Raw genomic sequence first — 27,758 nt, 5'->3', positions numbered from 1 at the left:
CCAATGATGGGGCACTATTCCTCCCCCCCACTGACACCAACGATAGGGCACTATTCCACCCCTCACTGACACCAACAATAGGGCACTATTCCACCCCCCACTGACACCAACTATGGAACACTATTCCTTCCTCCACTGACACCAATGATGGCACTATTCCTCCCCCCACTGACACCAACGATGGGGCACTATTCCTCCCCCCCACTGACAAACGATGGGGCACTATTCCTCCCCCCCACTGACACCAACGATGGAACACTATTCCTTCCCCCACTGGCGGGGTACTATTCCCCCCCCACTGACACCAATGACGTACTATTCCTCCCACTGACACCAAAGATAGGACACTATCCCCCCCCATTGACACCAATGACGGGGCACTATTCCCCCCCACTGACACCAATGACGTACTATTCCTCCCACTGACACCAAAGATGGGGCACTATTCTTCCCACTGACACCAATGATGGGACACTATTCCTCCCACTAACACCAATGATGGGACGCTATCCCCTTCCCCCACTGACACCAATGACGGGGCACTATCCCCCCTCCCACACTGACACCAACGATGGGGCACTATTCCTCACCCCACTGACACCAACAATGGGGCATTATTCCTCCCCCCACTGACACCAACAATGGGGCACTATTCCTCCCCCCACTGACACTAATGATGGGGCACTATTCCTCCCACTGACACCAATGATGGGGCACTATTCCTCCCACTGATACCAATAATGGGGCACTATTCCTCCCACTGACACCAATGATGGGGCACGTTTCTTCCCACTGACACTAATAATGGGGCACGATTCTTCCCACTGACACCAATGATGGGGCACTATTTCGCTCCATAAGACATTCTTGGGGGGAAATGTCTGTGCGTCTTATGGAGCGGCCGGCCCAGTATTCCCGCCGCCGTTGTATCTCCGCAGTCTCTGGTCATCTCCTGTACTGTATCCGCATTTGTTTACATTTTTTTTTTTTTTAGAAAACTATAGTCTGGCCCTCCAATGGTCTGAGGGACAGTGAACTGGCCCACTGTTTAAAAAGTTTGAGGACCCCTGGTCTAGACAGAGGGTCAGGGGTCCTGCAGCCTGGCAGGACATCAGGGGAGAATGAAAACTCCTCCTACAAGCTTTAACCAGTGCTCTGCTGGACACTGATATGAGTTAAAACACTGCTCTAACTGCTGATGAGAAAGTATTTAGCAGTTTATATTTTCTAAAATAATTGTATTTCCACAAATAAATAAGCAATAAAATGTGTGCAGCACTAATCAATACATTTTTCAATAAATAAGTGTGAAAAACACATTCAAACAATATCCATAAAATGACTATGTGTGTAAAAAAATCAACACAAATTCAAACAGTGATATTGGTTGAATTGTGCAAATATCAGTTCTACTGATAATACCAGGAATATAATGCCACAAAGGATATCTCCACCATGGTAACCATCTTTGGTTTGAGTTTGACGAGTTCAAACAATATTCCTCCATCACCTCCTCCAAGAATTAACACTTCTTTCCCATAGTAGTCTTCTTTCCCACTGCCCATGATAGCATGGGTATAAGCTATGTCACTCTCTGCCAGGTCTGGAAATAATGCACACAGCAGAATGCAAAATGAGAAACTTAAAGATCAAGAAATAAAGCTTTGCTCATAGTGGAACAAAATAATTATCACACTATTTTCATGAATACAAGCCCCCACCAAGTACCCAATAACATGACCCTCCCATCCCAAATCAGTGATGTAAAAACAAACGTATGGGCTCCATGATATTATTTTTTTTTTAAACTCTTAGACTACATTCAGACAGGCAATCCGCACACACTGCAAATTGAAATGGCAAGAATCTGTGGATTCTCGTGGCTGGAATGACAGGTGTGTGTGAAGAGGGTAAATGATCGTCAGCTGAGTGATAGCGTTGGCACCTCCATATATTTGCACAAAGGTTTTGTTAAAGTGACTGTAAAGGTTTGGTTTTTATTTTTTTTTTAAATAAAAAACATGTCATACTTACCTGTTCTGTACAATGGTTTTACAAAGAGCAGCCTCAATCCTCCTCTTCTGACTCCCCCCCCCCCCCCCACCACCAGCATTCCTGGCTCCTGCCCCTCAGTCGAGTACCCCCATAGGCCCTCCAGCTGTTGAAGTACTACAAGTCCCCTCATGCCTCTGGGAGTCTTGCCTGTGGCTGTCAGAGTCTTGCAAAGCCTCATGGGACTTGCAGTTCCCCAACACTTGGAGGGACATAGTTGAAGACTCCTGTTATAAGATTGACTTTTCTGTGAATGCTTGTATTGGTTCAGGGTAATAATTACAGAAAAAAAGTGACTAGGATTCCACTTTAACAAATAATAAAAACATGAGCTCTTTTGCCAAAAACGTTTTTGCCAAAATATAGGACATTGCTACTTAAACCCAACATAAACCTTTATCAATTGCATTTGTACCATACATCTCTAAGCATACAAAGAAGGGGCCGTACAGTGTTTACTACATGATAGCAGGTTGCTGTAATAAAATGCCAGCACAATGCCACAATACGAATTGATACCAACTAGAGCCATACAATACACAAGGGTGTTCCAAAAGCTACCAACTATAGTTATAGCAGATCACGCAAACAGCAGGGGTCCAAGCAGTTTGAATATTTGGTGAGTTGCCTAGGAAGCAACATTTGGCAAGTAAAATACAGTAGATAAAATAGGTCTCACCTAATATGTTGCAGTGCCATTTACTCTTTTACTACAGATCTATGTAGAGGTGCAACCTCTAAACTGAAGTTTAGAGAGCCAAGGAATCCTACAATGATTGTGTTACAGGCCCTGTCATATGTCATTACACTCCAGCTGCATTGTATTGATTTTTATTTGGTATCCGATTTTGGAATCTACCCAATGGATAAGTCTTTAAGCTTAATTAAAATAATTCTTTTAAAAAAATTGCACAAGGGACTTTCAATTTGAAGTGTCCCTTGTGCTGCTGGCTGGTTTCATAGTTGAAATCAAAGTCCTTTGCTCCCCTCTACTCCCACAGCTGTAATCACCCGGGAGGGGGTTGGGGTCAGAGGACTTTGTATTTCAACTAAGAGACCATCCAACAGGACAATGGATACTTCTCATTGTATGCAAGTACTGTCCCTTGTGCTGATTAACCTCCCTAGCGGTATGATTCCTTCCGATTTTTTGTGCTGAAAGCGGTACCATTTTTTCGCATGGAAATAGTTTTTTATTGTAGGCTGTAATTTTTAGGAAAATTTCCCCACAAATCATTATCACTCAATTCTGTAAGTGGTTCTGATTTACTATCGCTGTTCTCTAGCTGGTCTAAAACCGCTTTTGACGTAAAGGGACGCTTTTTGGACGCCCTGGACTTTTCTAAGTTTCCAGGCAGAAAGAACAGACAAAATGCAGACAGGGCACAGGACAAAGCACTAGGGACAATATGTATGTGAAATGGGATGAAACAGCAATGTTTTACTATTTAAAATTGAAAAAAAAAAAAATGACATTGTTTAAATTTTTTTAAATTTCCCGCCGCCGCCGGCGCCCGTACGTACCGACGTCACGGGGACCGGAACACAGAAGCCGGATGCCGGCATCGGCCGGAGGAGATGGCCGGGGAAGCTGCAGGGGACACATCGTGGGAACAAAGGACAAGGTAAGTGCTGCAGGGACCCCCTATGCAGCGCCGCAAGGTAAGCCCGAGTGTAGCTCGGGGTTACCGCTTGTGGTATAGAAATTCTACCCCGAGCTACACTCGGGAAAACCGCCAGGGAGGTTAACTAAATGTACTCTTATTTACGTCATGTTGTAGCGTTCTAAAACCAGCTAGAAACCTTTGTTCACTAATTTCTCTTTTGTGTGTCACACAATAATTAAAAAGAATAACTGTATCCTTTGCTCATGGCACTGTAGCCAATATTGGGTCTGCCATAAAACTCAATTGCATTTCAAGTATCAATACTAAGAGCTAGCTATCACTTTCTTACACACACAAGTCAGATTTCTACCATTTGGGAAAATTATCATATCTGAAACTCTTAAATCTATTTGGTCACTGTAAGTAAATCACAATTTTTATGTACAAACACCCAAATTCATGGGACGCACTGACGAGATGCCAATTTTGAATAAGTCTACTGTATGTTAGGATCCCATAAAACAGTGCTACTTACTGACATCTCCATTGAGGATGAGGATGTTTCCAAACTGCTTTGAGTGGAGAATATTTATATTCTGATAAGGCGAGTCCTTACTGTAAACTACTTCATCTATATCGTACTCTACCAGACGCCCATCGGCTGTGGGCCAGTATCTGTCAATATTTGCCCCACGAACAACGGCTGGCAACCTATGGAGAAAATAATAAAAAACACAAGTATTTATGGGCACAAATACAAATATGAATGAAAAAAAAGACAAAATCAAACCCAGGCAATAGAACTTCCCCAAAATGTTTGTGCTGAAGTGCCTGTTAACGTCTGAACGTTACACCTACACCAACCAGTCATACTATTATGACCAAACACAATAACTGATCGAGGCATGGATGCCACTAGACCTCTGAAAGTATGCTGTAGTATCCAGCACCAAGCCATCAGTAGCAGATCCTTTATGTCCTGTAAGTTGTGAGGTGGGGCCTACAAGGATAGGACTTGTTTTTCCAGCCCAAACGACAGATGTGTAGTTTGCTTGAGAACAGATGAAAACTTCAAATCATTGTTGTGTTTTTCAAACCATTCTTGAATTTATCAGACCAGGCCACTTTCTTCCATTGTTCCTGAAGTCCAGTGCTGATGCTCACGTGTCTACTGTAGGCACTTTCTGCTGTGAACACGGGTTAGCATGGGCACCCTGACCCATCTGCAACTACGCAGCCCCTACGCAACAATCTGCAAAGGACTGTGCATTCTGACACCTATCTTTATTATCCCAAAGAAAGATCCTGGTAGATGTACTGGGAGCATGTGAAACTTATACAGGCTTTTTGGTACTATCACAGTCTTTACCAGGTTTATACGACCTATCCAGGAAGCAGCACCTTTTGACAATACACAGCTCCTCTTTTATTTCATTTACTAATGGAATATAATTTGCTTGATACATGACATTAAAGGAGTTGGTTTTATTCCCAAGTACCCTGTTTCCTTTTCCCTCCAAGTAAATGGAAAGTCTTGTCGGCACAGCTTCTCAACTTTTGGTATATTGATGTTTAAGTGCTCAACCTTTTAAAGAGCAAGGGCCACGAATGTGATTTGGTAATCGGTCACGGGCAACAATGAAATGAAATGATTCAGAATTTAGATTTTTTTTAAATTTTGAATAGCCTAAATCAACATTTACCACCTGTGGCCGCTAAATGTCAGTGACTGGGAAAGGAAAAACAGGCTTTCAGCGGTTGCCCCTCCTGTCCAAGTGTAAAACAGAATGTAACAGGAAGTCTGCATGGGTCCCTTGGAGTATGGTGCAGGGTCACCATTTTCAGCCTATACCAGTGGCTGGAGGTGTGTTAAAAACACATCTCAAGTATGGGGTTTTACCCCCCCCCCCCCCCAAACCGCAAAAATAAATGAGGCCTTACTGTCCTGAGCCCTGTATAAGGCTGCTTTCACACCCTGAGGTTTACCTGCACTGCAAGTGCACAGCAGTGCAGCTGCGCTTTGCCCTAGATTTTTATTATATCTTGCAGGTGTGGTGCATTTTTTGTAAGTGCACCAAAACTCCTGCATTCAGTTTGAGGTGGAGGGCCCCGTAAGAGGGCTTCTAGGGCTACAGGTTGTGCACCCCTGCACTAGACAGGCACCTTTTATGTTATATGGGTACATATGCTAAAAAATATTTGAGCAATGGTTTTACATTTAGATGCTAATTTCCATCTAAATATTCTATGACTTTAACTGGCATCTTCAGAACTACAATGTATAGAATTCCAAACTCTAGACATATGGATGGGAGAATCACATCTTCCCCAGGGAGATATTTACTATCTATAGCCGAAAACTACAGAAGTTAAATGGAATGCCTTCCACATAAAATGTTAATTGGCAGCCGTATGGTGCAGCTAAAAAACAAGCGTGGGTGTTCGACAACTCAAGGGGGGACACGAGTTTATAACAACTTACAATGAACCAAGAGCAGCAAGCAAACAGTTCTCATTTAAATTTCCTATATAACAGAAAAAATCCTGAGGAAAACATTTGCCTTGAGCCTTCGTGAACACATTTTGAAAAAAGTTGCCTAAAATAATTGCTGCATATATTCAAAGAAGTCTAAGCTATATGAACTTTAGAGGCAATATATTCTGTGACTGATGTACAGATGAAACATTTAGTACCCTGGGCTGAGAAATTCCCATACATCCCATCTGCTGTGGAACACTGTTAGCCAATTATTATTCATTTACATTAAAGTGGAGCACAGAGATATGAATTGTACACTTGGTGCATTCAAAATGCTTTACTCCAGCTCCCCAACTTTTAATTAGTGTAGTAAACCAGCACTGTTGCAATTAATCTGAATTTGTTTGAGGCCAATAATTAATATCTACAACAGTAACCTATAAATCTGAAAACTTGAATCTTGTTAGTTGTCAATGTGCAAAAAGGAGGTGAAAAACATGCAGAGAAATCTAAAAAGAAAAGGCACGAGAGCTCTTCTGGTAACGTGCTGTAAACACAGAGTAGTGGATAGATTAAAAAAAAAAAAAAAAGATTATAAATGATAACAGTGTAGTAACTCACATCTGAAGAGGTTGTGGGTGATCACACAGGTGGTGTGCACTATCTTGTGTACCTACTTGTGGTGAATACCTCTGCCTCTACGCAAGTTTTGTTTTTTTAGGGAAGTCACACTCAATGCACTGGTGTGGCTCAAATCCAATTCTAGTAGTTGAACTTAAAGCAGACCTTCACTCTCTCAATCAACATTGTCTATTTTGTAATCCTTATGCTACTAACATCAGTAAATAGTTGTTAAAGTATAGTGTATTTACATGTTGTCAACTTTTTTTTTTTTTTTTACAATTCTTCAATTACCTCTTGGTTTCAGGCCTAGGCAAATAAATCAATAGGGGTCTCCTGTGCCCACTCACAATGGACTAATGGCAAGTCAGAGGGGGGGCTGCTATCACCCAACCATATACCAAATGGATAATGTGCAAATTATAAAGTGAATTGGTGCAGCGCTACCCCAATCCTACACTAGCTTATCTCAAAAGACCATCAGATACATATATAAATAGACAAATAAATGATGTACCATACCAATATACAATAACTTGGTGAATAGAATAGAATGCACAGAAAACCAGTATGAATCATCCAAACATGATCTAATGGCTCTTAACGCCAAAAATGTATGTGACTAATGTATGCCACCAGTGCAATTCAGTGAATACAATAAACAGTCACTCACAAATCATAAAGCGAACTGATCCACTGGGGGATCCATTTATTGTATTCACTGAATTGCACTGGTGGTATACATTAGTCACATACATTTTCGGAGTTACGAGCCATTAGATCATGTTTGGATGATTCATACTGGTTTTCTGTGCATTCTATTCTATTCACCAAGTTATTGTATATTGGTATGGTACATCATTTGTCTATATATATATATATATATATATATATATATGATGGTCTTTTGATATAAGCTAGTGTAGGAGTGGTGTAGGTTTGGGGTAGCATCGCACCAATTCACTTTATAATTTGCACATTATCCATTAGGCCTAGGCAAATTATGTCATACATCTCAGAAATCTTCAGGAGTGGTTTTCTCAGCTAAGCTCACCCACCTGCCTGCCTGAGCTAAGGGCAGATTGATTCCAGGAAGAAAATGATACACAAGTCATCTGCCCTTAGTCAAGACCAGAAATGCTAGGAGGCTTTTTCAGCAAAATAAAGCATGGAGACATACTGTAGATGGATTAGGGAGTTTTCTTCAAGTATTTCAAATAAATAAAAGAGCGTTTTTTGTGTGTGGTGCTCAGATACAGTGCAGTTCTGCTTTAACTGAATCTGATCACCACAAACCAAAAAACACAATTTAATTCATTTTTAATTTTCAAAGCAAACTCGCCCACCCACCCAGGTCTCCATGTTTTATTTTGTTGAGAAATCACTTTGAAAAACACTCCCTAGCATTTCTAACCACAGCCATCTTAAGTTAGTGCATTTGATTCATGTATCATTTATTTCCTGGAATCCATCGGCCCTTAGCTCACGCTTGCAAATTCCACTCTAAGCATTTTCCTCTTTGAAATGATTTTTATTACTTATCTTGGTGCCTCTTCCATTTGATGGGATTTTTGGGTATACTTACCCCTATAAATCTAAAGGTCTATTTTCTTGAAACCTCGGGATTTTATTATGATAGGTGCAAAAAATGTAAATATTGCAAACCTGTCCAAAGGCTTGCTGGGCTGATGTAAGTAATGCTTTTTCAGTATCGCGGTCTTCTAAAAGGTATCACAAGTGGAAATGAAACCTATTTGCGTGTATCCTTCAAGGTAACGTCACCTTTCAACACATCTGATACTGTTACATGAAGCAGTTAGATGTTTTTATTTATTGTTAGCTCCCTAGTACCTTTATTCAGACAGTCTTTTGAAACATCCATTGGATCAGATATCGCGGGAATTTATTTCATTCTTTCAGTTTATATCAAATCAGGTAGGCTCTTGCACTACATCATTACTAGTAAACGGTGCTGATTAAATAGATCAAATCTAAGGGCAATCAATCAAATTGGTGTGGATGGATAAAGGTACATCAACATACATTAGGACATAATTATGAAGCAAAGTGCAATCCTATGTATTACTCTGTGGTAAGTTCACATTTATATGCAGCTTAGCGCGTGAAAGAAAATACTGTACGACATGGAATTTTCTGCATTAATGTGTGCTAATCAAGCACACTGAAATGAATGGTAAGTGTCATACATTTAGTGCAATTTTAATGAATCTGCACTATGGAAAAATGTGTGGAAAATGTGTGTGAAATGTCTGAGTATCACACCCTCATTTGAAAAACAAATTAACAAAAAACACATTCTTAAAATGCCTATTTAAATGCATGCACTGTTAACTATCTATACTGTTCATATACACAATCAGTGGGTTTTATTTGGTCTCTCCTGAGAACAGTCTATATTGTCAAAGCAACCAAATTTAAAAGTGCACATGAGCCAGACAATTTTTTGTTATAAAAACACTTCTATTTTCATTACATACATTTTGGGACACTGATGTAATCACTGGGTCTCTGTTCTTTTCTTACGCATTAGCTGATGAGAGGGACTGGCAGAATGCTGTACGTAGCTTCCTGAAAACAAAACAGTGCCCTGCCTCAGTACTCCCTTTCAAGAGTTCTCAGCCCTAATTGCAAGCAGTGAGCTGGCTATTGGGAAGTGTTATGAAAATATCAAAATGCTTTCCTGGGCGGTCGTTAGCATGGAGGAGTGGGCATTCTTAAGCTGACTGCATTTGCATGCATACTGCCTAGGTAACGCCCACATTTTTTTCTTTTATTATTTAAAAGGTGAACTTGTCCTTTAACAAAAAATGTTATACATAAGTTTCCATAGTACATCATATAAGAATGCAACTGTACAATGCTTCTAAAAAGAAAATCCAGATTAGCCACCACTACAAAAAAATTATATCTAGCAATAAAATGATCATGGAATTTGGGTATAAAAACAAATGATTTCAGTAAAAACAAAAACTGATGTTTATAAAAGTTCTCCGTAACTGTAAGGTAATACAAATGTTCTGTTTAGAATGAATATTAGCTTTCCACCACTAGAGGGTGCTAGCCTATAACATTCACCACATTCAGTAGAAAAATACAATTGTACACTACATGGTCAAAAGAGAGTGGACATTTAACCATTGCACCTACTATATGGCCAAATGTATGTGAACATCCCTCCAAACGAATGTATTTATGTGTTTGTAGTGTAGTGTACTGTAACGGCATACACAGACATTTTAGACAATTGCGTGCTTGTGACAACAGTTTAGGGAAGGCCATTTACTGTTCCAAAGTATACAAAGTTATTACCTGCGCTATGGGTGAGATATTGTATAACCACCCCAGCAGCTGCTTAAATGTGCTCCCCACTTAGTGCACACAAGAACAAAATTAAGTCCTGGTTCACACCAATGAGTTGCGGGAAAAGCTGCAAATCCTGTGTGTTTCCCGCACCGCATTGCAATCTAATCGCGTTCATGTGACCTGTTGCGGGTGTCAATGATAAATGAATGACACCCCGAAACAGATCGCAAAACGCGATGTGATTGCCAGAATTTGTACTGCATGGATGAGAACACCCATGTGATGCAATTCAGGTGCAGATTTAAAAAAAGTGTTCTGCACTTTTTTGGTGCAGATGCGATGTGATTTGAACCATACAAAATCTATGGCTCAAATCGCATTGTACGGACATTTGCATGTAATTCGCACAGGATTGTAGTGCCATTCCTGTGCGAATTACATGCGGTGTCCCACACCACATAGTGTGAATCCAGGCTAAAGGTATTTAAAAAAAAAACAAAAAAAAAAAAAAAAAAAAACACAGAGCTAATGTTGCCCACCAATTAATTTGTGACAAAAATAACTCCTAACTATAAAATAGTACCAAAATTGACCTATAATTATGTCAATACCTTGACAATGATACATGAATCAAATGCACTAAAAAAAAATTATAATAATTCCAGCATTAACGTGTTTGAACCAACAATGTGAAAGTTATAGCATTTACAAAAGATGGCATAAATACTGGAATTTTATTTATTTTTTTTATTAGTAATGGCGGCGATCAGCGACTTATAGCGGGACTGCGGTGGGCATTCTGACACTGGGGGGGGCAGGCGGACTTGGTGTCACGGACATCCCCAGTAACACCAATACAGTGAACAGTGATTAAAAAAAAAAAAAAAAAAAAGCACTGACACAGTACTAATGACACTGGGTAGGAAGGGGTTAACATGAGGGGTGATCAAAGGCTTAACTTTTTGCTGTTTCACTATAAGCTGTATCTGTGTGCTTCACTGCAATCACACTGCTTTGCACAGCCATCCAAAGCCGTGTGCACGAGCTGACAGGGAGGAGAACTGTTTTATTTACAAACAGTTCTCCTCCCCGTCAGATATGCTCGGCAACTACTGGGCTCCGGCAAGTAATCTCCGGCTGGGACCCGGTGATTGACAGCTGCGGCTGTGAATGGTGGCACGGGTAGGGCGCACGTGCATGCCCCCTACTCGGAAATGCAAAATCACACACATATATATATATATATTTAAATTATATACAGTTGTGTTCAAAATAATAGCAGTCAGACATCACTAACCTGATCAATCACTGTTTTTGGTAGAAATGATATTTCTACATGGCAAATAATTTACTAGCAGGTGTAGTAGACTAATAGAAATCCAACAGACCCAACAGTCATGACATGCATGCTGCTAATTCTGTGTCATTGAATCACTAATTGAAAGGGGCATGTTCAAAATAATAGCAGTGTGGAGTTCTATTAGTGAGGTCATTCATTTTTTGAAAAACAGGTGTCAATTATTGCCCTTATTTAAGGAAGGAAGGCAGCAAATGTTGTACATGCTGGTTACAGTGCATTTCTCTCTGAAATTCTGAGGAAAATGGGTCGTTCCAGACATTGTTCAGAAGAACAGCGTACCTTGATTAAAGCGTTGATTGGAGAAGGAAAAACATATAAAGAAGTGCAGAAAATGATAGGCTGCTCAGCTAAAATGATCGCAAATGCTTTAAAATGGCAAACAAAACTTGAAAGGTGGAAGAAAGCAAAAAACTACCATTCGAATGGATAGAAGAATAGCCAAAATGGCAAGGACTCAGCCAACAATCAGCTCCAGGAAGATCAAAGAAGGTCTAAAGTTACCTGTGAGTACGGTTACAATTAGAAGACGCCTATGTGAAGCCAAGCTATCTGCAAGAAGCCCCCGCAAAGTCCCACCGTTGAAAAAAAGACGTGCTGAAGAGGTTACAATTTGCCAAAGAGCACATTGACTGGCCTAAAGAGAAATGGTGCAACATTTTGTGGACTGATGAAAGTAAGTTTGTTCTTTTTGGGTCTAGTGGCCGGAGACAGTTTGTCAGACGACCCCCAAACACTGAATTCAAGCCACAGTACACTGTGAAGACAGTGAAGCATGGTTGCGCAAGCATCATGATATGGGGATGTTTCTCATACTACGGTGTTGGGCCTATTTATCGCATACCAGGGATCATGGATCAGTTTGAATACATCGGAATACTTGAAGAGGTCATTGAAAGGATGATTTTCTTTATCCCCTCAGAGACCCCCAGTCTGTGGAGAGATTCCTGGTTTATCTTTCAGTCATGCTGCCTTATGCTGAAGAGGAAATGCCCTTGAAATGGGTGTTCCAACAAGACAACGACCCCAAACACACCAGTAAACGTGCAACATCTTGGTTCCAGACCAACAAGATTGACGTTATGGAGTGGCCAGCCTAATCCCCGGATCTTAATCCAATAGAAAACTTGTGGGGTGACATCAAAAATGCAGTTTCTGAGGCAAAACCAAGAAATAGAGAAGAACTGTGGAATGTAGTCCAATCATCCTGGGCTGGAATACCTGTTCACAGGTGCCAGAAGTTGGTTGACTCCATGCAACACAGATGTACAGCAGTTCTCAGAAACAGTGCTGATACAACTAAATATTCATTAAGTGATTCAAAGGAAAGCAAAATCTTCAAACATTTTTCAGTTTATATAGTGAATGTTTGAGTTTGTAAAGAAGAATACAAACACTGCTATTTTTTTGAACAGTCTAATATACACTTTTCTTCAATTTTTTTTTTAGAGGAACAACACAAATTTGATCTATTTTTCTTCATGTTTTGATTTGGAATAGAATGTGTAGTGTTCCCAATGCATTTCTGTGTATGGACATAAAAGCTATTAGAAGGATTTTGAGCTTTATTCACTTTTTTCAACACACTGCTATTATTTTGAACACAACTGTATATACACATACGTGATTTTGCTCATCGGTGTCACCCTGTAGCGGTATATCTGCTATAGGGCGGGAAGGAAGCGGTTAATGTTGCTATTATTTAATTTGTTGTTGACAGAACTATAGATCAGTTTTGAAACTATCTTGTTTATACTTAGGAGTATTTTCGTCACAAGTTAACGGGTGAGTAACATTAGCTTTGATTTTTTTGATACTTTTATTGTTCCAACATGACTGTGCCTCGTGGACAAACCAAGCTCCATAAAGACATGGTTTCACATGGTTGGTGTGGAGAAATCTGAGTGGTCTGCACAAAGCCCTGGCCTTAACCCTACCAACATCTTTAAGATGAATAGCCTTTCATCCACCATTAGTATCTGACCTCACAATAGCTCTTTTGGCTGGAAGGGCACAATTCCCCCCCCAGATGCACTCCAAAATCTTGCAGAAAGCCTTCTAAGAAGTGTGGAGGCTGTTATAGCTGGAAAGGGCAGGGACAACTCCATGTTGATGGCCATGGTTTAGAAATAGGTGGTGGTCAGGTGTCTACAAACTTCTGGCCATATTGTGTAATATAAGAAAAAGTGCTCTGCAATACTTTAACACAATTCCTATAGAATGCATCAGTTTTAAACTATAAATTAAGCTTGTTTACTTGGTCACATGACCACCTGTAGCGGTGTCTCGGGCATCAAATTTGTGTGAAGAAATATAAGAAATGTGTGGAAAAATGTGTGGAAAATGTGTGTGAAATTTCTGAACCTTGTAGCTCTCCCCATTGTGTCTTTTCCCCTATGCTAGCATTGTGTCCACAGTACCCTTTGCGTAGGCAGAGCAGAGTAGGACTGGCCATAGAGGGATTACTTTGACGCAGTTGGCCAGCTTAAGCATGTATTGCAATATGTGTGAACTAAATATCCCTATTTATTGCATAGTCTGCTTGGAAGGGTATATACCAGTGTGTAGAGGGTCCTCAGAATTTCTAGTGTTAATATGTGGTTACACCCCTTTAGCACCTGATGGATAAATGCATGCACTAGCTGTTGGGATTTGAGCACAGGGATCTCGTTTGTTGTATTGTTGGGTCAGTAGCCAGACCTGAACCTTGTAGCTCTCCCCATTGTGTCTTTTCCCCTATGTTAGCATTGTGTCCACAGTAGCATTTGCGTAGGCAGAGCAGAGTAGGACTGGCCATAGAGGGATTACTTTGACGCAGTTGGCCAGCTTAAGCATGTATTGCAATATGTGTGAACTAAATATCCCTATTTATTGCATAGTCTGCTTGAAAGGGTATATAGCAGTGTGCAGAGGGTGTTTCAGAATTTCTAGTGAAATGTCTGAGTGTCTATGCTCTAGACTGTTCTATTCCTTTAAAAACATTATGAAGATGGCTGTGAACACCTGAACCTAGCAATGCACTATGCAAAAGGCAGCAACATGAAAAAAAAAAACACTTACCGTTTAACTTGGGTGATACTGTTGTGCAATATTTCTTTCATTTTTTCTTCTACCTTTTTTAATAGCTGAGAGGAAACAGATCACACGGTTACAGAAAATATATATTTAAAAAAAAAAATTACATAAATTGATATATTAGGAGAAAGATAAAACATATATTTTCAGTTTTATACATTGCTTAGGATTTTACCTATGTGCATTTTAAGCAGAATGTACTTCATTATTTCCAGATCCATGTATAGAAGGGATCAGATTGATGTAAATAAGATTGAGTGTTTTAAAAAAAAAATAGTTGCTAATTAAATCTAAAAAAAATATTTACGCATAACATGCAGACACTGTAGATCTATATAGGCCAACAACCTGAAAGTGATGAGCTCTCTATGTGGCCAATATCTGATCTTAAAGAGGAACTTCAGCCCCGTACCATCGTTATGACACGTGTTCAGATATTTCGAACAGCTCTGTCCAGACAATGGGCCTTTGCTTTGGTATATCTGTGCACGTGCAGTGTGTTTCCTGAGCATGTGCAAAGATGGGTCAATTCTGTGCTATCTTTGCACATGCATAGGGAAACTCTAAACGTGTGCAAATGTACAAGGGAAACCCGAGCACGCACAGATGTGCCAAAAGGCTATTGAGAATCTGGGAGGGAGGCGGGGGGTCGGTCCAGGCGCAATTCTTGCCTAGACTTTGCAGCACAATAAAGGTTCAAAAAGAATATCCAATTTAAAGAGAGGGAGGGGAGGGTGGAGGAGGTAGAGAAAGAGCAGATTAGTTTTAGAGTGAAGATTCTCTTTAAGCAGAAAGGCTGGATGAGGCTTTTAAAACCTTACACAAATCTTTACATATTTCAACAAAAATATAGAACAGCAAGCATGTAAAAACTTTCAGTCACATTAAAATATACCCTCACTAGAAACCCACTGTGCTTTCTCTTTAAAAGCTTATATTTTATTATATTGTCCAAATGACAAGTGAAAAAATCTCTGATACATAAAGCCTTCATAATAATCCAAGTAACTGCATGGTTTATAAAACCACAAAATAAACTCATCAGGAGGGCACAGGGAAGCCACATAAGGGTCTAGGTGGTCAGAACAGAGAAGGGCCTCCCTAGCACTCCTGATCATCTACAGAGAGATAAGAACTCAAAATTAGGTGGACTAAAGTAAACCTTTGGCCAGGGCAGGGACAAAGTAGCACTCGAATTTTACAATAGAAGCCCTGCAGTTGTTTTAAGGTTACCAGTCATCTTTCCCATGACAGAATAGTGTATCTACAAAAGGACCAAGATCCCTTTACTCTCCCATGCTATTCCTTCCTCTGTCATAACCAATGCTGAAATCAATGGTCCCAGTAAACTTGGAGAAGCAGTGACAACAATCCCCCGGTCATGTGATGGTGATCAGGCCTAGAGATTGGCTGCTAGACCAAAGCGCTGTCACATGGGAGTAGGTTACATGCTACCTCTTACTCAAAAGCACCAGTTAGTATCACCAGCTGTGACAAAGGCAAAATGGATGATGGAATGCAGGCAAGAGGAGTATTAGGGAGTTTAGGGGGGGAAGGGGGCCTTTGCAGAGATACTGTACATGGAGACCGACTATCCAGGTAGCACCATGGAAAAGTGCTATGGACGTATGGGATACAAACTAAATACGTATATTGAGTGCATGAAGTACAAGAACCAACAGCAGTCATTCTCATCCAGGGCTCCTCCAGAGGTTGCTAGGGATTTCTTGAGCAAGGAGCAATGTATGACTCACAGATATGTCCCCACTAACACCAGTGATCTTTTTAGCTATTGTATGAGGGGAATTCTTCTCACTGCCCATCAACTTTTCTTTTTTTTTTTAACTGAAACCACAATATATAATTTCTACAGTATATCTTTATAAGCTAATGATGACTGTATAATCTTCCCTTGGATGAAGTGGATTTTGGCACAAATGATCATCTTTGGGGGAAGTGATCAGATCACAAACATGTTGGGCACATCTAATATCTGAGGACATTATATACATACGTGCTGAACAGATTCATTCTCCTTCAGCTCATCACGACTCTGAAGATCGAACAGTACTAAGCCATGAGGATAAATTCTTAAAGTAGCAAAGCTGGAAAAAAAAATAAATAACGTGTAAATGTCTGATCTGTTAGCTTGGTAGTAACAACCTTGTAGATTTAGCCTGGATGTGATTTTTTATTACGGAAAAACATTCTAATGCCAGAAGTTAGGGTAGATTTACACTTTGCGACACTGTTTATTTTCCTCTATGGTAGAGTCTACCATAACTGCAATGTGATCTTATCCTTCATATGTACTGTGACCAAAAAAAGTTTTGACACTGGAGCTAGAAAAGAGCTTATTAAAACAATGATCTGAATCTGGAAAATGCAGTTCCTCCTTTCTGCACTTCCCAGGCAGCTAAATGAATTCTATAGTAGAAGTGACAGGGTCCACTTATCTCTGCTGTTGAAAGGAGCTGCCATACAGACACAATGCAGGGAGCCCACAGCAGACACTGGCATGCACATGAATACATCGCTACCGTCTGTGCCTGAGCTCACCCCTTAATGTGCTTGAATGTCATCTTTGTTCATCAGTATTGGTGAACAGAACCTGTCATTTGTGCAGCAAAGGCCACCTAGCAGCTCAAGAAGTACAGATTGGAGGCAAGAAGAGCCGTCGAAAAAAATGTAACTTCAATCAATCAGTGTAAAAAATATAATGTTGAAGAGTCCCATCCAAACCATTTCCATGCCACTTCTTCCAATGTGCAGTGATCCAGCCCCTCATATAGATGAGCCTATTGCAAAAAAATTCAGACCTCAGAGTGATGGAGGTGAACATACAATCTATTTTCCTCAATGCACTAACCGGGCATAAAACGGACCAAGCTGTTTCCACAGATGCTCCAGGAATGAACCCCAGCAAATGCTCCAATCATAACAGCACCACATACATCCACAGGAAAGGCAAGACAGAGGATTCCATAGTGTAGTATTACTAAAATCAGTTTATTTAACCTCTTCCTGATTGAGGGTAAAACAAACCTTAAATGCCCCAGACCCAACTTTGACATTTGTTCATAAAACCGTATATATGACTGCAGCTTCTTTGTGTACCCAGGTAAATTATACCTTGTTTTTTTAGGACAAAATGGTGGCAAATGGTATTAGATATCTCATTATATTTTTATCAAAGAAAAACTGTCTCAAAATAGTAAAAAACCACCACTGATCAATTGAATGTTTAAGTCACTTTTTTCATATAATATATTGATGCAAGAAAAAAATTGTCTTAAAAGGGACAATCACCATATTTACACAAAGTTTTCAGCGCAACACAGTTTATTTTGATTTTTTGGTGGTACAGTACTTTTACACCAGTGAGTGCTGCTAACACAACCAAAAAAACAAACAAAAACTTTGGACTTTTTTGGCTTCTTTACACGAAGTGCAGCTCTTATCCCATTAGTTGCTCACAAGAACAAAGTCTTCTCACCCACCCAACCACACACACACCCACAGCTCAAGTTTAAAAAAATTATAAAGGAGTTCTGTGTGTTAATGGTCTGGAGAATATAAGAAACAACCTTGAAGAAGAAACATTTTGCTAAAAGAATCCAGAAAGACACAGGCAGCACTTTTTCTTTCCCCTTAAACCTTTGGATACCAATCTTTCCTTCAATAAATGCCAACATTTAGACCATGTTCATACAAATGGGCAGGATGAACAACCAGCCTGCTGAAATTTACATCCAATGATTGCAAGCGGCTGCTAGAAATAATCACTTACTTCTCCCAGCGGGGATGACTTCCTCTGCCAGAAGAACACACTGGGTCGGCAGGAGGGATTCCTCCATCAACACCTGTGTTGATGATGGAATCAAGAAATTCGCTCTGTCTATATCCTGCCTAAGTGTAGCTGTATTTTCTGTGTTGTTTGTTTTCTTTACCTTGTAAAGATATGCTTACATGTTATGGCTGCAACTTTGTAGTGTCATGGCTGATCAATTCCTCGATGTCCACGTATAAAGAAAATTATACTGTGCACTGCAAGTGCAATTACTTTATATCCAAGGGGAAGCTCTTAAATGAAGTAAACCTATGCTGATTTCTTTTATCCAATCATTTGCAAGTAAAAATGCTGTTTTTTTTTTCATTTTCTTTACATGTTCCCCTCAGAACCTGGAGTGCACAGCCTATTTGCCTTTAGTAAATCAAATCCATTGTTTCCCTGCTGCATGAGTGAGCTGTGTATCTGTGAATCCTCTGCCTACATGTGTATGTGTCTTATAAAGTTACTGTTTCCCCATCACCTGCATGTGCACTAGCCTATAGGCTGTGTGTACAGACCAAGAAAAGACACCACGAAGCTGCATGATCAAAGCATCTCATGAAGGTGAAAACACAAGGTGCAGGTTGAAATATGTGTCTGCCTTTTAAATGCTCTTCTTAGCAGGTAAGGATGTTGTTTCAATTGTTCACAGATTGTTCATAGTACTTAGGCTACTCTAGTGCAATTTCAGATGCAACTTGACTCACACAGAATCACATGACAATGGAAATCATATTATATTCAATGGTGCCTGCACAAATCAATACAACTCAACACGTTACAATTTTGGAAAAGGTTACTGTAGCACCTTGGGGTGATTCCATTATGATTTTGGCCTCATAGAACATGCAAACCACATCCAAGCTGCACTACATGACTGCACTAAACTGGATCAAAATTGGGTCACATCAGTGTGAACCTAGCCCAAAACTCCAGTATTAGAACACAGAAAAGGGCTAGATATAAAATAAACTATAAAAAATATCATTTTATTTCTTATAATAAAAAATATATTCTTCCAATCCATAATAGTACATCAAACAAAATGTTTTTGTATGACTTAAAATAAAAGAGTATGATTTTTCCAGCTATAAACACAGAAGGGAACTGAAATTTTGGGATGGCGGTACATCTGCCTAGTCAAGCAATCAGAGCAGAAAATTTCCATCAAGCATATAAATATTAAAGTGTTACTTAACTCACAACAGTAAAATCAGTCTGTATTTGCAGTAAAGCATGCTTGTTATACTACATGTGGAAACTAAGGGGTTAATCCTCCTCATTGTGTAAAAAAAGCTGTTTGATCCTGTCTTCGCTGACCCTCCTTTTCCACAGTCCCCACTCCATCTGCTGATAGTACAGAGGCCTAAGAGGCACTCTGCACATGCTCAATTTGGGGTGTTTTGCTAGAGTGTTTTTTTTTTTGGGAAGGGTCAATCAGAACTGTCCAGAGGGTCAGGGGTCATGCAGCATCATAGGACAGTCAGAGGAGAATGAAAACTCCTAAGCTTTAACCAGTGCCCAGCCAGACACTAATAGAAATCAAAAGACATCTATAAACTGTAGTGTTGCACAGATATAATCATCCCGCAAAAATTATCGGCCAAAAATAGGGTTATCTGTGTTTTGACGATAGAAAAAAAAAAAAGGCGCCAATAGTGTGTTTTTCTTTCTCATGCGGCATATTTACGTATTTAAATATATATATATAAATATATATATATATTTATTATTTTCTAATTTTTGCGTGTTACTTTCAATAAAATTATTTTATGTTACTGGATTGTATTTTTTAAATTAATTCATTTAAATTCATATTAATTAAAACGTCAAATAAAATACAATTACATATTTAAAAAAAAAAAAAAAAAACTGTCAGTTTCAGTGTTCGGCCAAGTGCATCATGAATTTTCAGTTTCGGTGCACCACTAATATACTAGCAGTTTAGATTTACTAAAATAATTGTATTTCCATGTTCTGTGTACTGTGGGAGACCAGATATAGTGAATGCAGCGTCCTGGGTTTAGTAACACTTTAAATCATGCCAGCCTGAAAGAGCTACTTATTATATACAAAACTGACCAATGATAAAACATACATTTTGAATATGAATAGCCAGGACCAAGTTTAAGGGTCTTCTCCCTGTTTCCTTTAGACATTATTCACTTGAATAAGGCACTAGAAGGACGAAAGTGTTTAGAAAAAATGAGAATACAAAAATATGGTAAACATTGCAAGAAAAATTTGGAGAGCCCTAAGGAAACTTTTAATTAAACACTGATGAGTATGAAGCCATATGAAAGTTGGGGAGGGGCACTGAACAGGCATTACAATCATGTTCCGAGTAACCCTTCTGAACACCTGTGCGAACAAAGGCTTAGGAGGTTACCTCTGCCTGACTGGCTCCAAACGGGTCCATTAATCTGTCCATGCTTGGAATATTATGAGGCTTACAGACATCAGAGAAGTGACAGGAGTTTAGGCATGATTCCAATAATCTGTGGATGTAGCCTGAAGCATACACATGGATACTTGGTTAACTCAAGTGCCAAGGTCTATACTAGGGATAGAGGGCAATGACATTTCCATCACTGGAATCTGTAGACACACAACCTTTGGCATCTTAGCAACACACTTCTGCAAGGATCACCTCTTTTACACAAAACATATTCTTGTTTTGCAGATCTTAACCACTTGAGCCCCGGAGGATTTACCCCCCTTAATGACCAGGCCTTTTTTTGCTGTTTGGCGCTGCACTAATTCAAATGATAATTGCGTGGTCATGCAATGCTGTACCCAAACAAAATTTATGTCCTTTTTTTCACACAAATAGAGCTTTCTTTGGGTGGTATTTTATCACCTGTGCGCTTTTTATTTTTTGCGCTATAAACAAAAAAAAACACAAAACTTTTGAAAAAAAACAATATTTTCTACTTTCAGCTATAAAAAATATATCGTAAACTCAAAGTTAGTCATAAATTTAAGCCAAAATGTGTTCTGCTACATGTTTTTGGTAAAAAAAATCCCAATAAGTGTATATTGATTGCTTTGTGTGAACGTTATAGCGTTTACAAACTATGGTAGAGATACTGTAATTTATGCCTTTTTTTGCTATACAGCGCTGCACTAACTCAAATGATAATTGCGCGGTCATGCAATGCTGTACCCAAACGAAATTTACATCCTTTTTTTCACACAAATAGAGCTTTCTTTTGGTGGTATTTGATCACCTGTGCGCTTTTTATTTTTTGCGCTATAATCAAAAAAATACGAAAATTTTGAAAAAAAAACAATATTTTCTACTTTCAGCTATAAAAAATATATTGTAAACTCAAAGTTAGTCATAAATTTAAGCCAAAATGTATTCTGCTACATGTTTTTGGTAAAACAAATCCCGTGCATTAGCGGGCAAACTGGCGCTATCTAGGAGGGGCGCTAACACTATCGGAAGTCACCAGTGACACTAATACAGTGATCAGTAAAAATCTGTTCACTGTAATCAATGACACTGGTGACAGGGCAGTGAAGGGGTTAACTGGGGGGGAGGGGGGCGATCAAGGGGTTAAATGGGATTTCTGGTGCACTAGCGGGCAAACTGGCGCTATCTGGGAGGGGCGCTAACACTATCGGAAGTCGCCAGCGACACCGATACAGTGATCAGTAAAAATCTGTTCACTGATCAATGACACTGGTGACAGGGCAGTGAAGGGGTCAACTCAGGATGGGGGGTGGCGATCAAGGGGTTAGACGGGATTATTGGTGTATTAGCGGGCAATCTGGCGCTATCTGGAAGGGGCGCTAACACTATCGGAAGTCGCCAGCGACACTGATACAGTGATCAGTAAAAATCGCTTCACTGATCACTGACACTGGTGACAGGGCAGTGAAGGGGTTAACTAGGGGGGAGATTAAGGGGTTAAATGGGATTACTGGTGTACTGGCGGGCAATCTGGCGCTATCTGGGAGGGGCGCTAACACTATCGGAAGTCGCCAGTGACACTGATACAGTGATCAGTAAAAATTGGTTCACTGATCAGTGACACTGGTGACAGGGCACTGAAGGGGGTTAACTGGGGGGGGGGGGGGGCGATCAAGGGGTTAGACGGGACTACTGGTGTATTAGCGGGCAAACTGGCGCTATCTGGGAGGGGCGCTAACTCTATCGGAAGTCGCAAGCGACACTGATACAGTGATCAGTAAAAATTGGTTCACTGATCAGTGACACTGGTGACAGGGCAGTGAAGGGGGTTAACTGGGGGGGGGGGGGGGCGATCAAGGGGTTAAACGGGATTACTGGTGTACTGGCGGGCAAACTGGCGCTATCTGGGAGGGGCGCTAACACTATCAGAAGTCGCTAGCGACACTGATACAGTGATCAGTAAAAATTGGTTCACTGATCAGTGACACTGGTGACAGGGTAGTGAAGGGGTTAACTGGGGGGGGGCGATCAAGGGGTTAGACGGGACTACTGGTGTATTAGCGGGCAAACTGGCACTATCTGGGAGGGGCGCTAACTCTATCGGAAGTCGCCAGCGACACTGATCAGTAAAAATCGCTTCACTGATCAGTGACACTGGTGACAGGGCAGTGAAGGGGTTAACTGGGGGGCGATCAGGGGGTTAAATGTGTCCTAGAGTGTTCTAACGGTCAGTGTGTAGTGTTTTACTCACTGTTTGGATGTCTTCTTCTCTGTCTGGAACGGAATGTGTCCAGGCAGAGAAGAATGACATCATATCCTGCCCTGTGTAAATATCAACACAGGACAGGATAGGACAGGGACCGATCATGTGATTTCAGCCAGAAATCACTGGCTGAAATCTAATGATTGATCCCTCCTGGATCGAATCATATCACCCGCGGGTCGGCGGAAGCGCGCGCGCCCTCTACCCGCGAATGTGTCGGGAGCGCGGAGCACGTTTTAAAACGTGCTTTTGCGCTCCACTGCCGCCCTGCACGCGTATATACACAGTGGCAGGGCGGCAAGCGGTTAATCTAGTTTAGTTTTTTATGACAATGTGTAATTAAGCCTATTTGAAAGAACACGATTTCTACTGATGTTGGAAAACAGAATGGCAAATAATTACACCTGCTGACTAGGGATGCACCGAAATTCTGGTGGCCAAAATGTTTCAGCCAAAAACACCCCTTTCGGCCGAAATGAAAACCCCGCTCCTCAAAGCCACCCGCCCCGTGCCACTGCCCGCCCGACGTCGCCCATTGGCCACCGCTCGGTAGTTCAGTCTTACATGAGAAACCATCAATCGCAGCGTTGGGCATAGAGATGAGAAAAAGGAAAGATGGCCACCACACATCTCTATGCCCTTGGAGGTCCAGAGCAATGTCATTTCTGGCTCCAGCCAATTTTTTTTTTCTTAAAGCACTAGATCAATGCTGTTTTTTTAATCTAATGCTTTACATTGCAGAGGAGAGATGTGGGGTCTTATTGATCCCATATCTCTCCATAAAGAGGACCTGTCACTAATTATTTCTATCACAAGGGATGCATGCATTTCTTGTGATAAGAATAAAAGTGGTTACATTTTTTTTAAAAGGATAGTGCAAAATAATAAAAATAAAAAAACATTAATTGTTTTTAAAATGTTTAAAGTGCACCCTTCCCCCCATGCTCACACATAGTGGTGAACGCATACATAGGCCATGCCCACATATGCAAATGGTGTTCAAACCACACGTGAGGTATCGCCATGAACGTCGGAGCAAGAGCAATAATTCTCGCACTAGACCTCCTCTGTAACTTTACACTGCTAACCTGTTGACATTTTTAAAGCATCACCCATGGAGATTTTTAAGTACCGCAGTTTCAACCATTCAACGAGCGTGCACAATTTTAAAGTGTGACATGTTCGGTATCTATTTACTCGCCGTAACATCCTCTTACATATTGGGGTATATATTGTTTTTTTAATCAAAAGTGCATTTTTTCTTCCACAAAATATATATTCATTTTTAAAAACTGCACATTTCGGTTTCGGTTTTCGACCAAGCGCATTTTGGATTTTCGATTTCAGTACCCACATTTTCATTTAGGTGCACCACTACTGCTGACCAATTTCTTTCTAAAGCTATTCATACACAGGTAGAAGTTCATTTGACAATTTTAGTTTTTGTAAAGTTATAAATAAAATCCAAGGAGCAAAATTGAAAATGTTGTTGGCACAAAAGAAATTCTAACAGTGAATGTTATTAGCAGTTGCAATGTATTTTTAGAGTAAACATTCACATTAAAAGATAACCTCCATTTTGGGTATTATCTTAAGTTAATACTGATAGTAGAGTTATTCCCTGACACCTACAACTGCTGACAAAAGGCACTTGAGATAAGATGATTCAGATGTCTATGGCATGTAAAAAAAAAAAAAAAAAAAAAAATATCCCAACATGAGCCTAGATATTCCTCTGTGTGCTTCAAAAGCTGTGCTCATACAGGGACTTTCTTTCATATTTGGTGGTCCAAATATTTTGGGTTGTAGTCTTCCATATGTTTACCAAATTACTAGGTTCCACAATACCATTGCAAGCTAAATATGCACTGCTCGACCGAAGATCCCCACTAACCTCTAAAAAACCTAATTTAAACTAATGCTACATGTTCTTACATAAACAAAACAGCTATGAAAACTATGATCTAAAATTACTCAGATGATGATCCATGAGAAAACTGAAGGAACAGACAAATACCTAATGATCTGGCAACCTTGGATTACACATTTCATACCCCTTGACTTTGACACTTCCCTTACTCCCCCACTCCCTGAGAGACCCACTTCCCTTATGCGTAATAGATCCTATGTACAATGTACAGACCAGAGTATTGCACTCAACCATGTTGTAACATCCTCAAGTACTGGGTATTATTATTACTCACTGCACTTGTTACTTTCTGTAACCATGCATATGTTCGATGTCGATATGGTACCTCTCAAATAAGCACATAACACTAAACAAGAAAAAAAATTGGTGAACATTTAATGTGTAGTAATGAAGACTGGCAACTGTTAGGGATGGTTATAACCCTGTCAGCCCATACACACTCAATCTCGACTTTGTGCCTATAGCCAATTTACTAACAGAGTTGACCATATTTTTGGATACCAAACTGTCAACAGTGGGCTGTCATTTCCAATCCCCTTGCAGAAACTGCTGAACCTGCAATTTTAAATCACTGGTTGAATGTAGCCTGAAGCAAAGATGTAAATGATCAGGTAATCTTAGTGTGCTCTGCTAGGATCACCTCTTTTAGGCTAAGTTCACATGGGCATCAATGGGCAATACATTTTATATGCTTCTTAAATACCTATAGTGTTAAAATGTGTTTCAAATGCATTAAAAAGCATTATCTGAAGTTCCCCAAAAGCCCATTTTAGCTGAAAGAAAAGAATTTAAAGAAAGTCATGTGCTATAAATGTGGTTGCTTTGTGCTCCGGTGGTTATTATTATTATACAGTATTTATAAAGCGCCAACAGTTCGCTCAGCGCTGTACATTACAATGGGAGACAATATATGAGACAGTACAATAATAATACAATGCGATACACGAGGGGTTCGAGGGCCCTGCTCCTTGGAGTTTACAATCTGTGTTATAATTGTGACTATGGGGGTAAATACATGCTAATACACTCCTGCCAAATGTTGCAGACGAGATCAAAATCAGTACAAATACACTATGTATTTTAATATGTACTAACTAGACAGTTCACTTTTTTAATGTAAAGAACATGGCACTGACTTTGCATAGTGTCTAGAGACCTTCAATAATACCACTCAAACACTCTTTACACCTGCATAAATAGGGTCTCACACAAAACATATTACATTGCTGATCCTAACCTGTCTTAGTATTTGATGGCAAATGTGTTAACTGGTGGTGTACCAAAATGAAAATTCTGGTGCGGACAGTTTTTAAACAAAAAATTAAATTTAAATTATTGCACTGCAGTCACTAGGGGCATTTTTGCATTAAAGTCAATGGGGACGCGACTTTGCATGAAAGTCTATGAGATGCGATTTTGCAATGAAGTCACTAGGGTGTGTTTTTGCATTAAAGTCAATAGGGATGCACCTTTGAATGAAAGTTTACAAGATGCATTTTTGCAATGAAGTCACTAGTGGGCATTTTTGCATGAAAGTCTATGAGATGTGGTTTTTCACTGAAGTCATTAGGGGGCATTTTTGCATTAAAATCAATGGGGACGTGACTTTGCATGAAAGTCTATGAGATGTGACTTTGCATGTATCGGAACCTTTTTTCCCATCGGCAAAATGCCGATAACATTATTCACTAGTGTTAACAGCAAAATCTTTTAAAATATAGGGGTGGGAGATAACTTTTAGTGCATATAGACAGCTAAAAAAACAAAAAAACAAAAAAAAAAAAACACATTCATTGGCATTGCATGATTTGCCTGGAGCATGATATCATGTGGTTTTAATAGATGCATTAATTCTCTCTTTAAATAAAGAGATATTTAGCTGGAGTAATATTTTTAGCACTAAATAAACAAAGTGATGTGCAACACCTACTCTCTCAAACATATCACATCACAGGGTTCACCATTTACATAAATGCTCTATTGTCTCAGCAACTTTGAAGATTTAAAATAGCATGGAAACAGTGTTTTGAATGTTGCAAACTGAATGATTGCTTTATTACCCAGTTAGCCATCATAAAAATTTGCCTTTACATTTTCCAACACACAGACTACAAAATGTCCAGAAGAAATATAGGAAGAGCCTAAGCTGACCTCAATATGGGCAGTATCAGTACTGAGTGTGTTGGCAGAATATAGAACTATTGACTAAATGTCTGGTTTGACCACATAAAATGTAAAGTATTGGGCAGTTTACCAGTTCATCTTTATTATTAAAGTAGAATTACCACTTTATTATTAAAGTAGAATTAAAACTTTTTTTTTATTGGGGGGGGGGGGGTTAGAGTAAGGGAATAATATAAACCCAGCTAGGTTGTTTTTCTCTGCCTGTGTCCCATTGGGGAGATTTCCCTTCACTTCCTGTCCCTTAGCCCAAAACAGGAGGTGAGAGAAAATACCTCCAAAGTGAGGAAATCCCTGGTTGTCACCAGAGTTATCAGAACTAGTGTCATTAGCAGATTTCCACTCTATTACTGTTCTAGGGACAACATTTTGGATTTTCTTTTACTTTCACTTTTGATAATGGTGAACAGAGGGTGAATCTCTCTAACGGGCACAGACAGCAATAAAGACGGACAGGTATTCAAATCCTTCTCCACTCGATCTAAAACTAAAAAATAAGTTTTGCCTTTAGTTATACTTTAACTTCTGACAAGCTTCTTCTGAAATAGCTGTATTTTTTTAAGGTTTCTCTTTAAATGCACTAATAACATTCAAACCTTAAAATAAAAAAATTGTAAA

General features: G+C 39.8%; 1 protein-coding gene across 4 annotated transcripts in view; it reads right to left on the bottom strand.

The window, feature by feature from the left end:
• SMS (spermine synthase) overlaps positions 1-27,758 on the bottom strand; it is a 220,255-nt gene that overhangs the window by 120,285 nt on the left and 72,212 nt on the right. For all 4 annotated transcript variants that reach the window (XM_089656059.1, XM_089656058.1, XM_089656061.1 and 1 more), the window contains exons 3-6: positions 16,530-16,620; positions 14,501-14,565; positions 4,195-4,370; positions 1,449-1,603 (exon numbers count right to left, since the gene is read on the bottom strand). In XM_089656059.1, coding sequence (XP_089512185.1) covers positions 1,449-1,603; positions 4,195-4,370; positions 14,501-14,565; positions 16,530-16,620 — 487 coding nt within the window. The remainder of the gene's footprint in view (positions 1-1,448; positions 1,604-4,194; positions 4,371-14,500; positions 14,566-16,529; positions 16,621-27,758) is intronic.

This window comes from Staurois parvus, unplaced genomic scaffold, assembly GCF_062004578.1.
Source record: "Staurois parvus isolate SC_StPar_1 unplaced genomic scaffold, SC_StPar_1.0 ptg000884l, whole genome shotgun sequence".
In the NCBI taxonomy this organism is placed as follows: Eukaryota; Metazoa; Chordata; class Amphibia; order Anura; family Ranidae; genus Staurois; species Staurois parvus.
The sequence above is the reverse complement of the archived record's forward strand: the minus strand, read 5'-3'. Positions and strand labels throughout refer to the sequence as shown.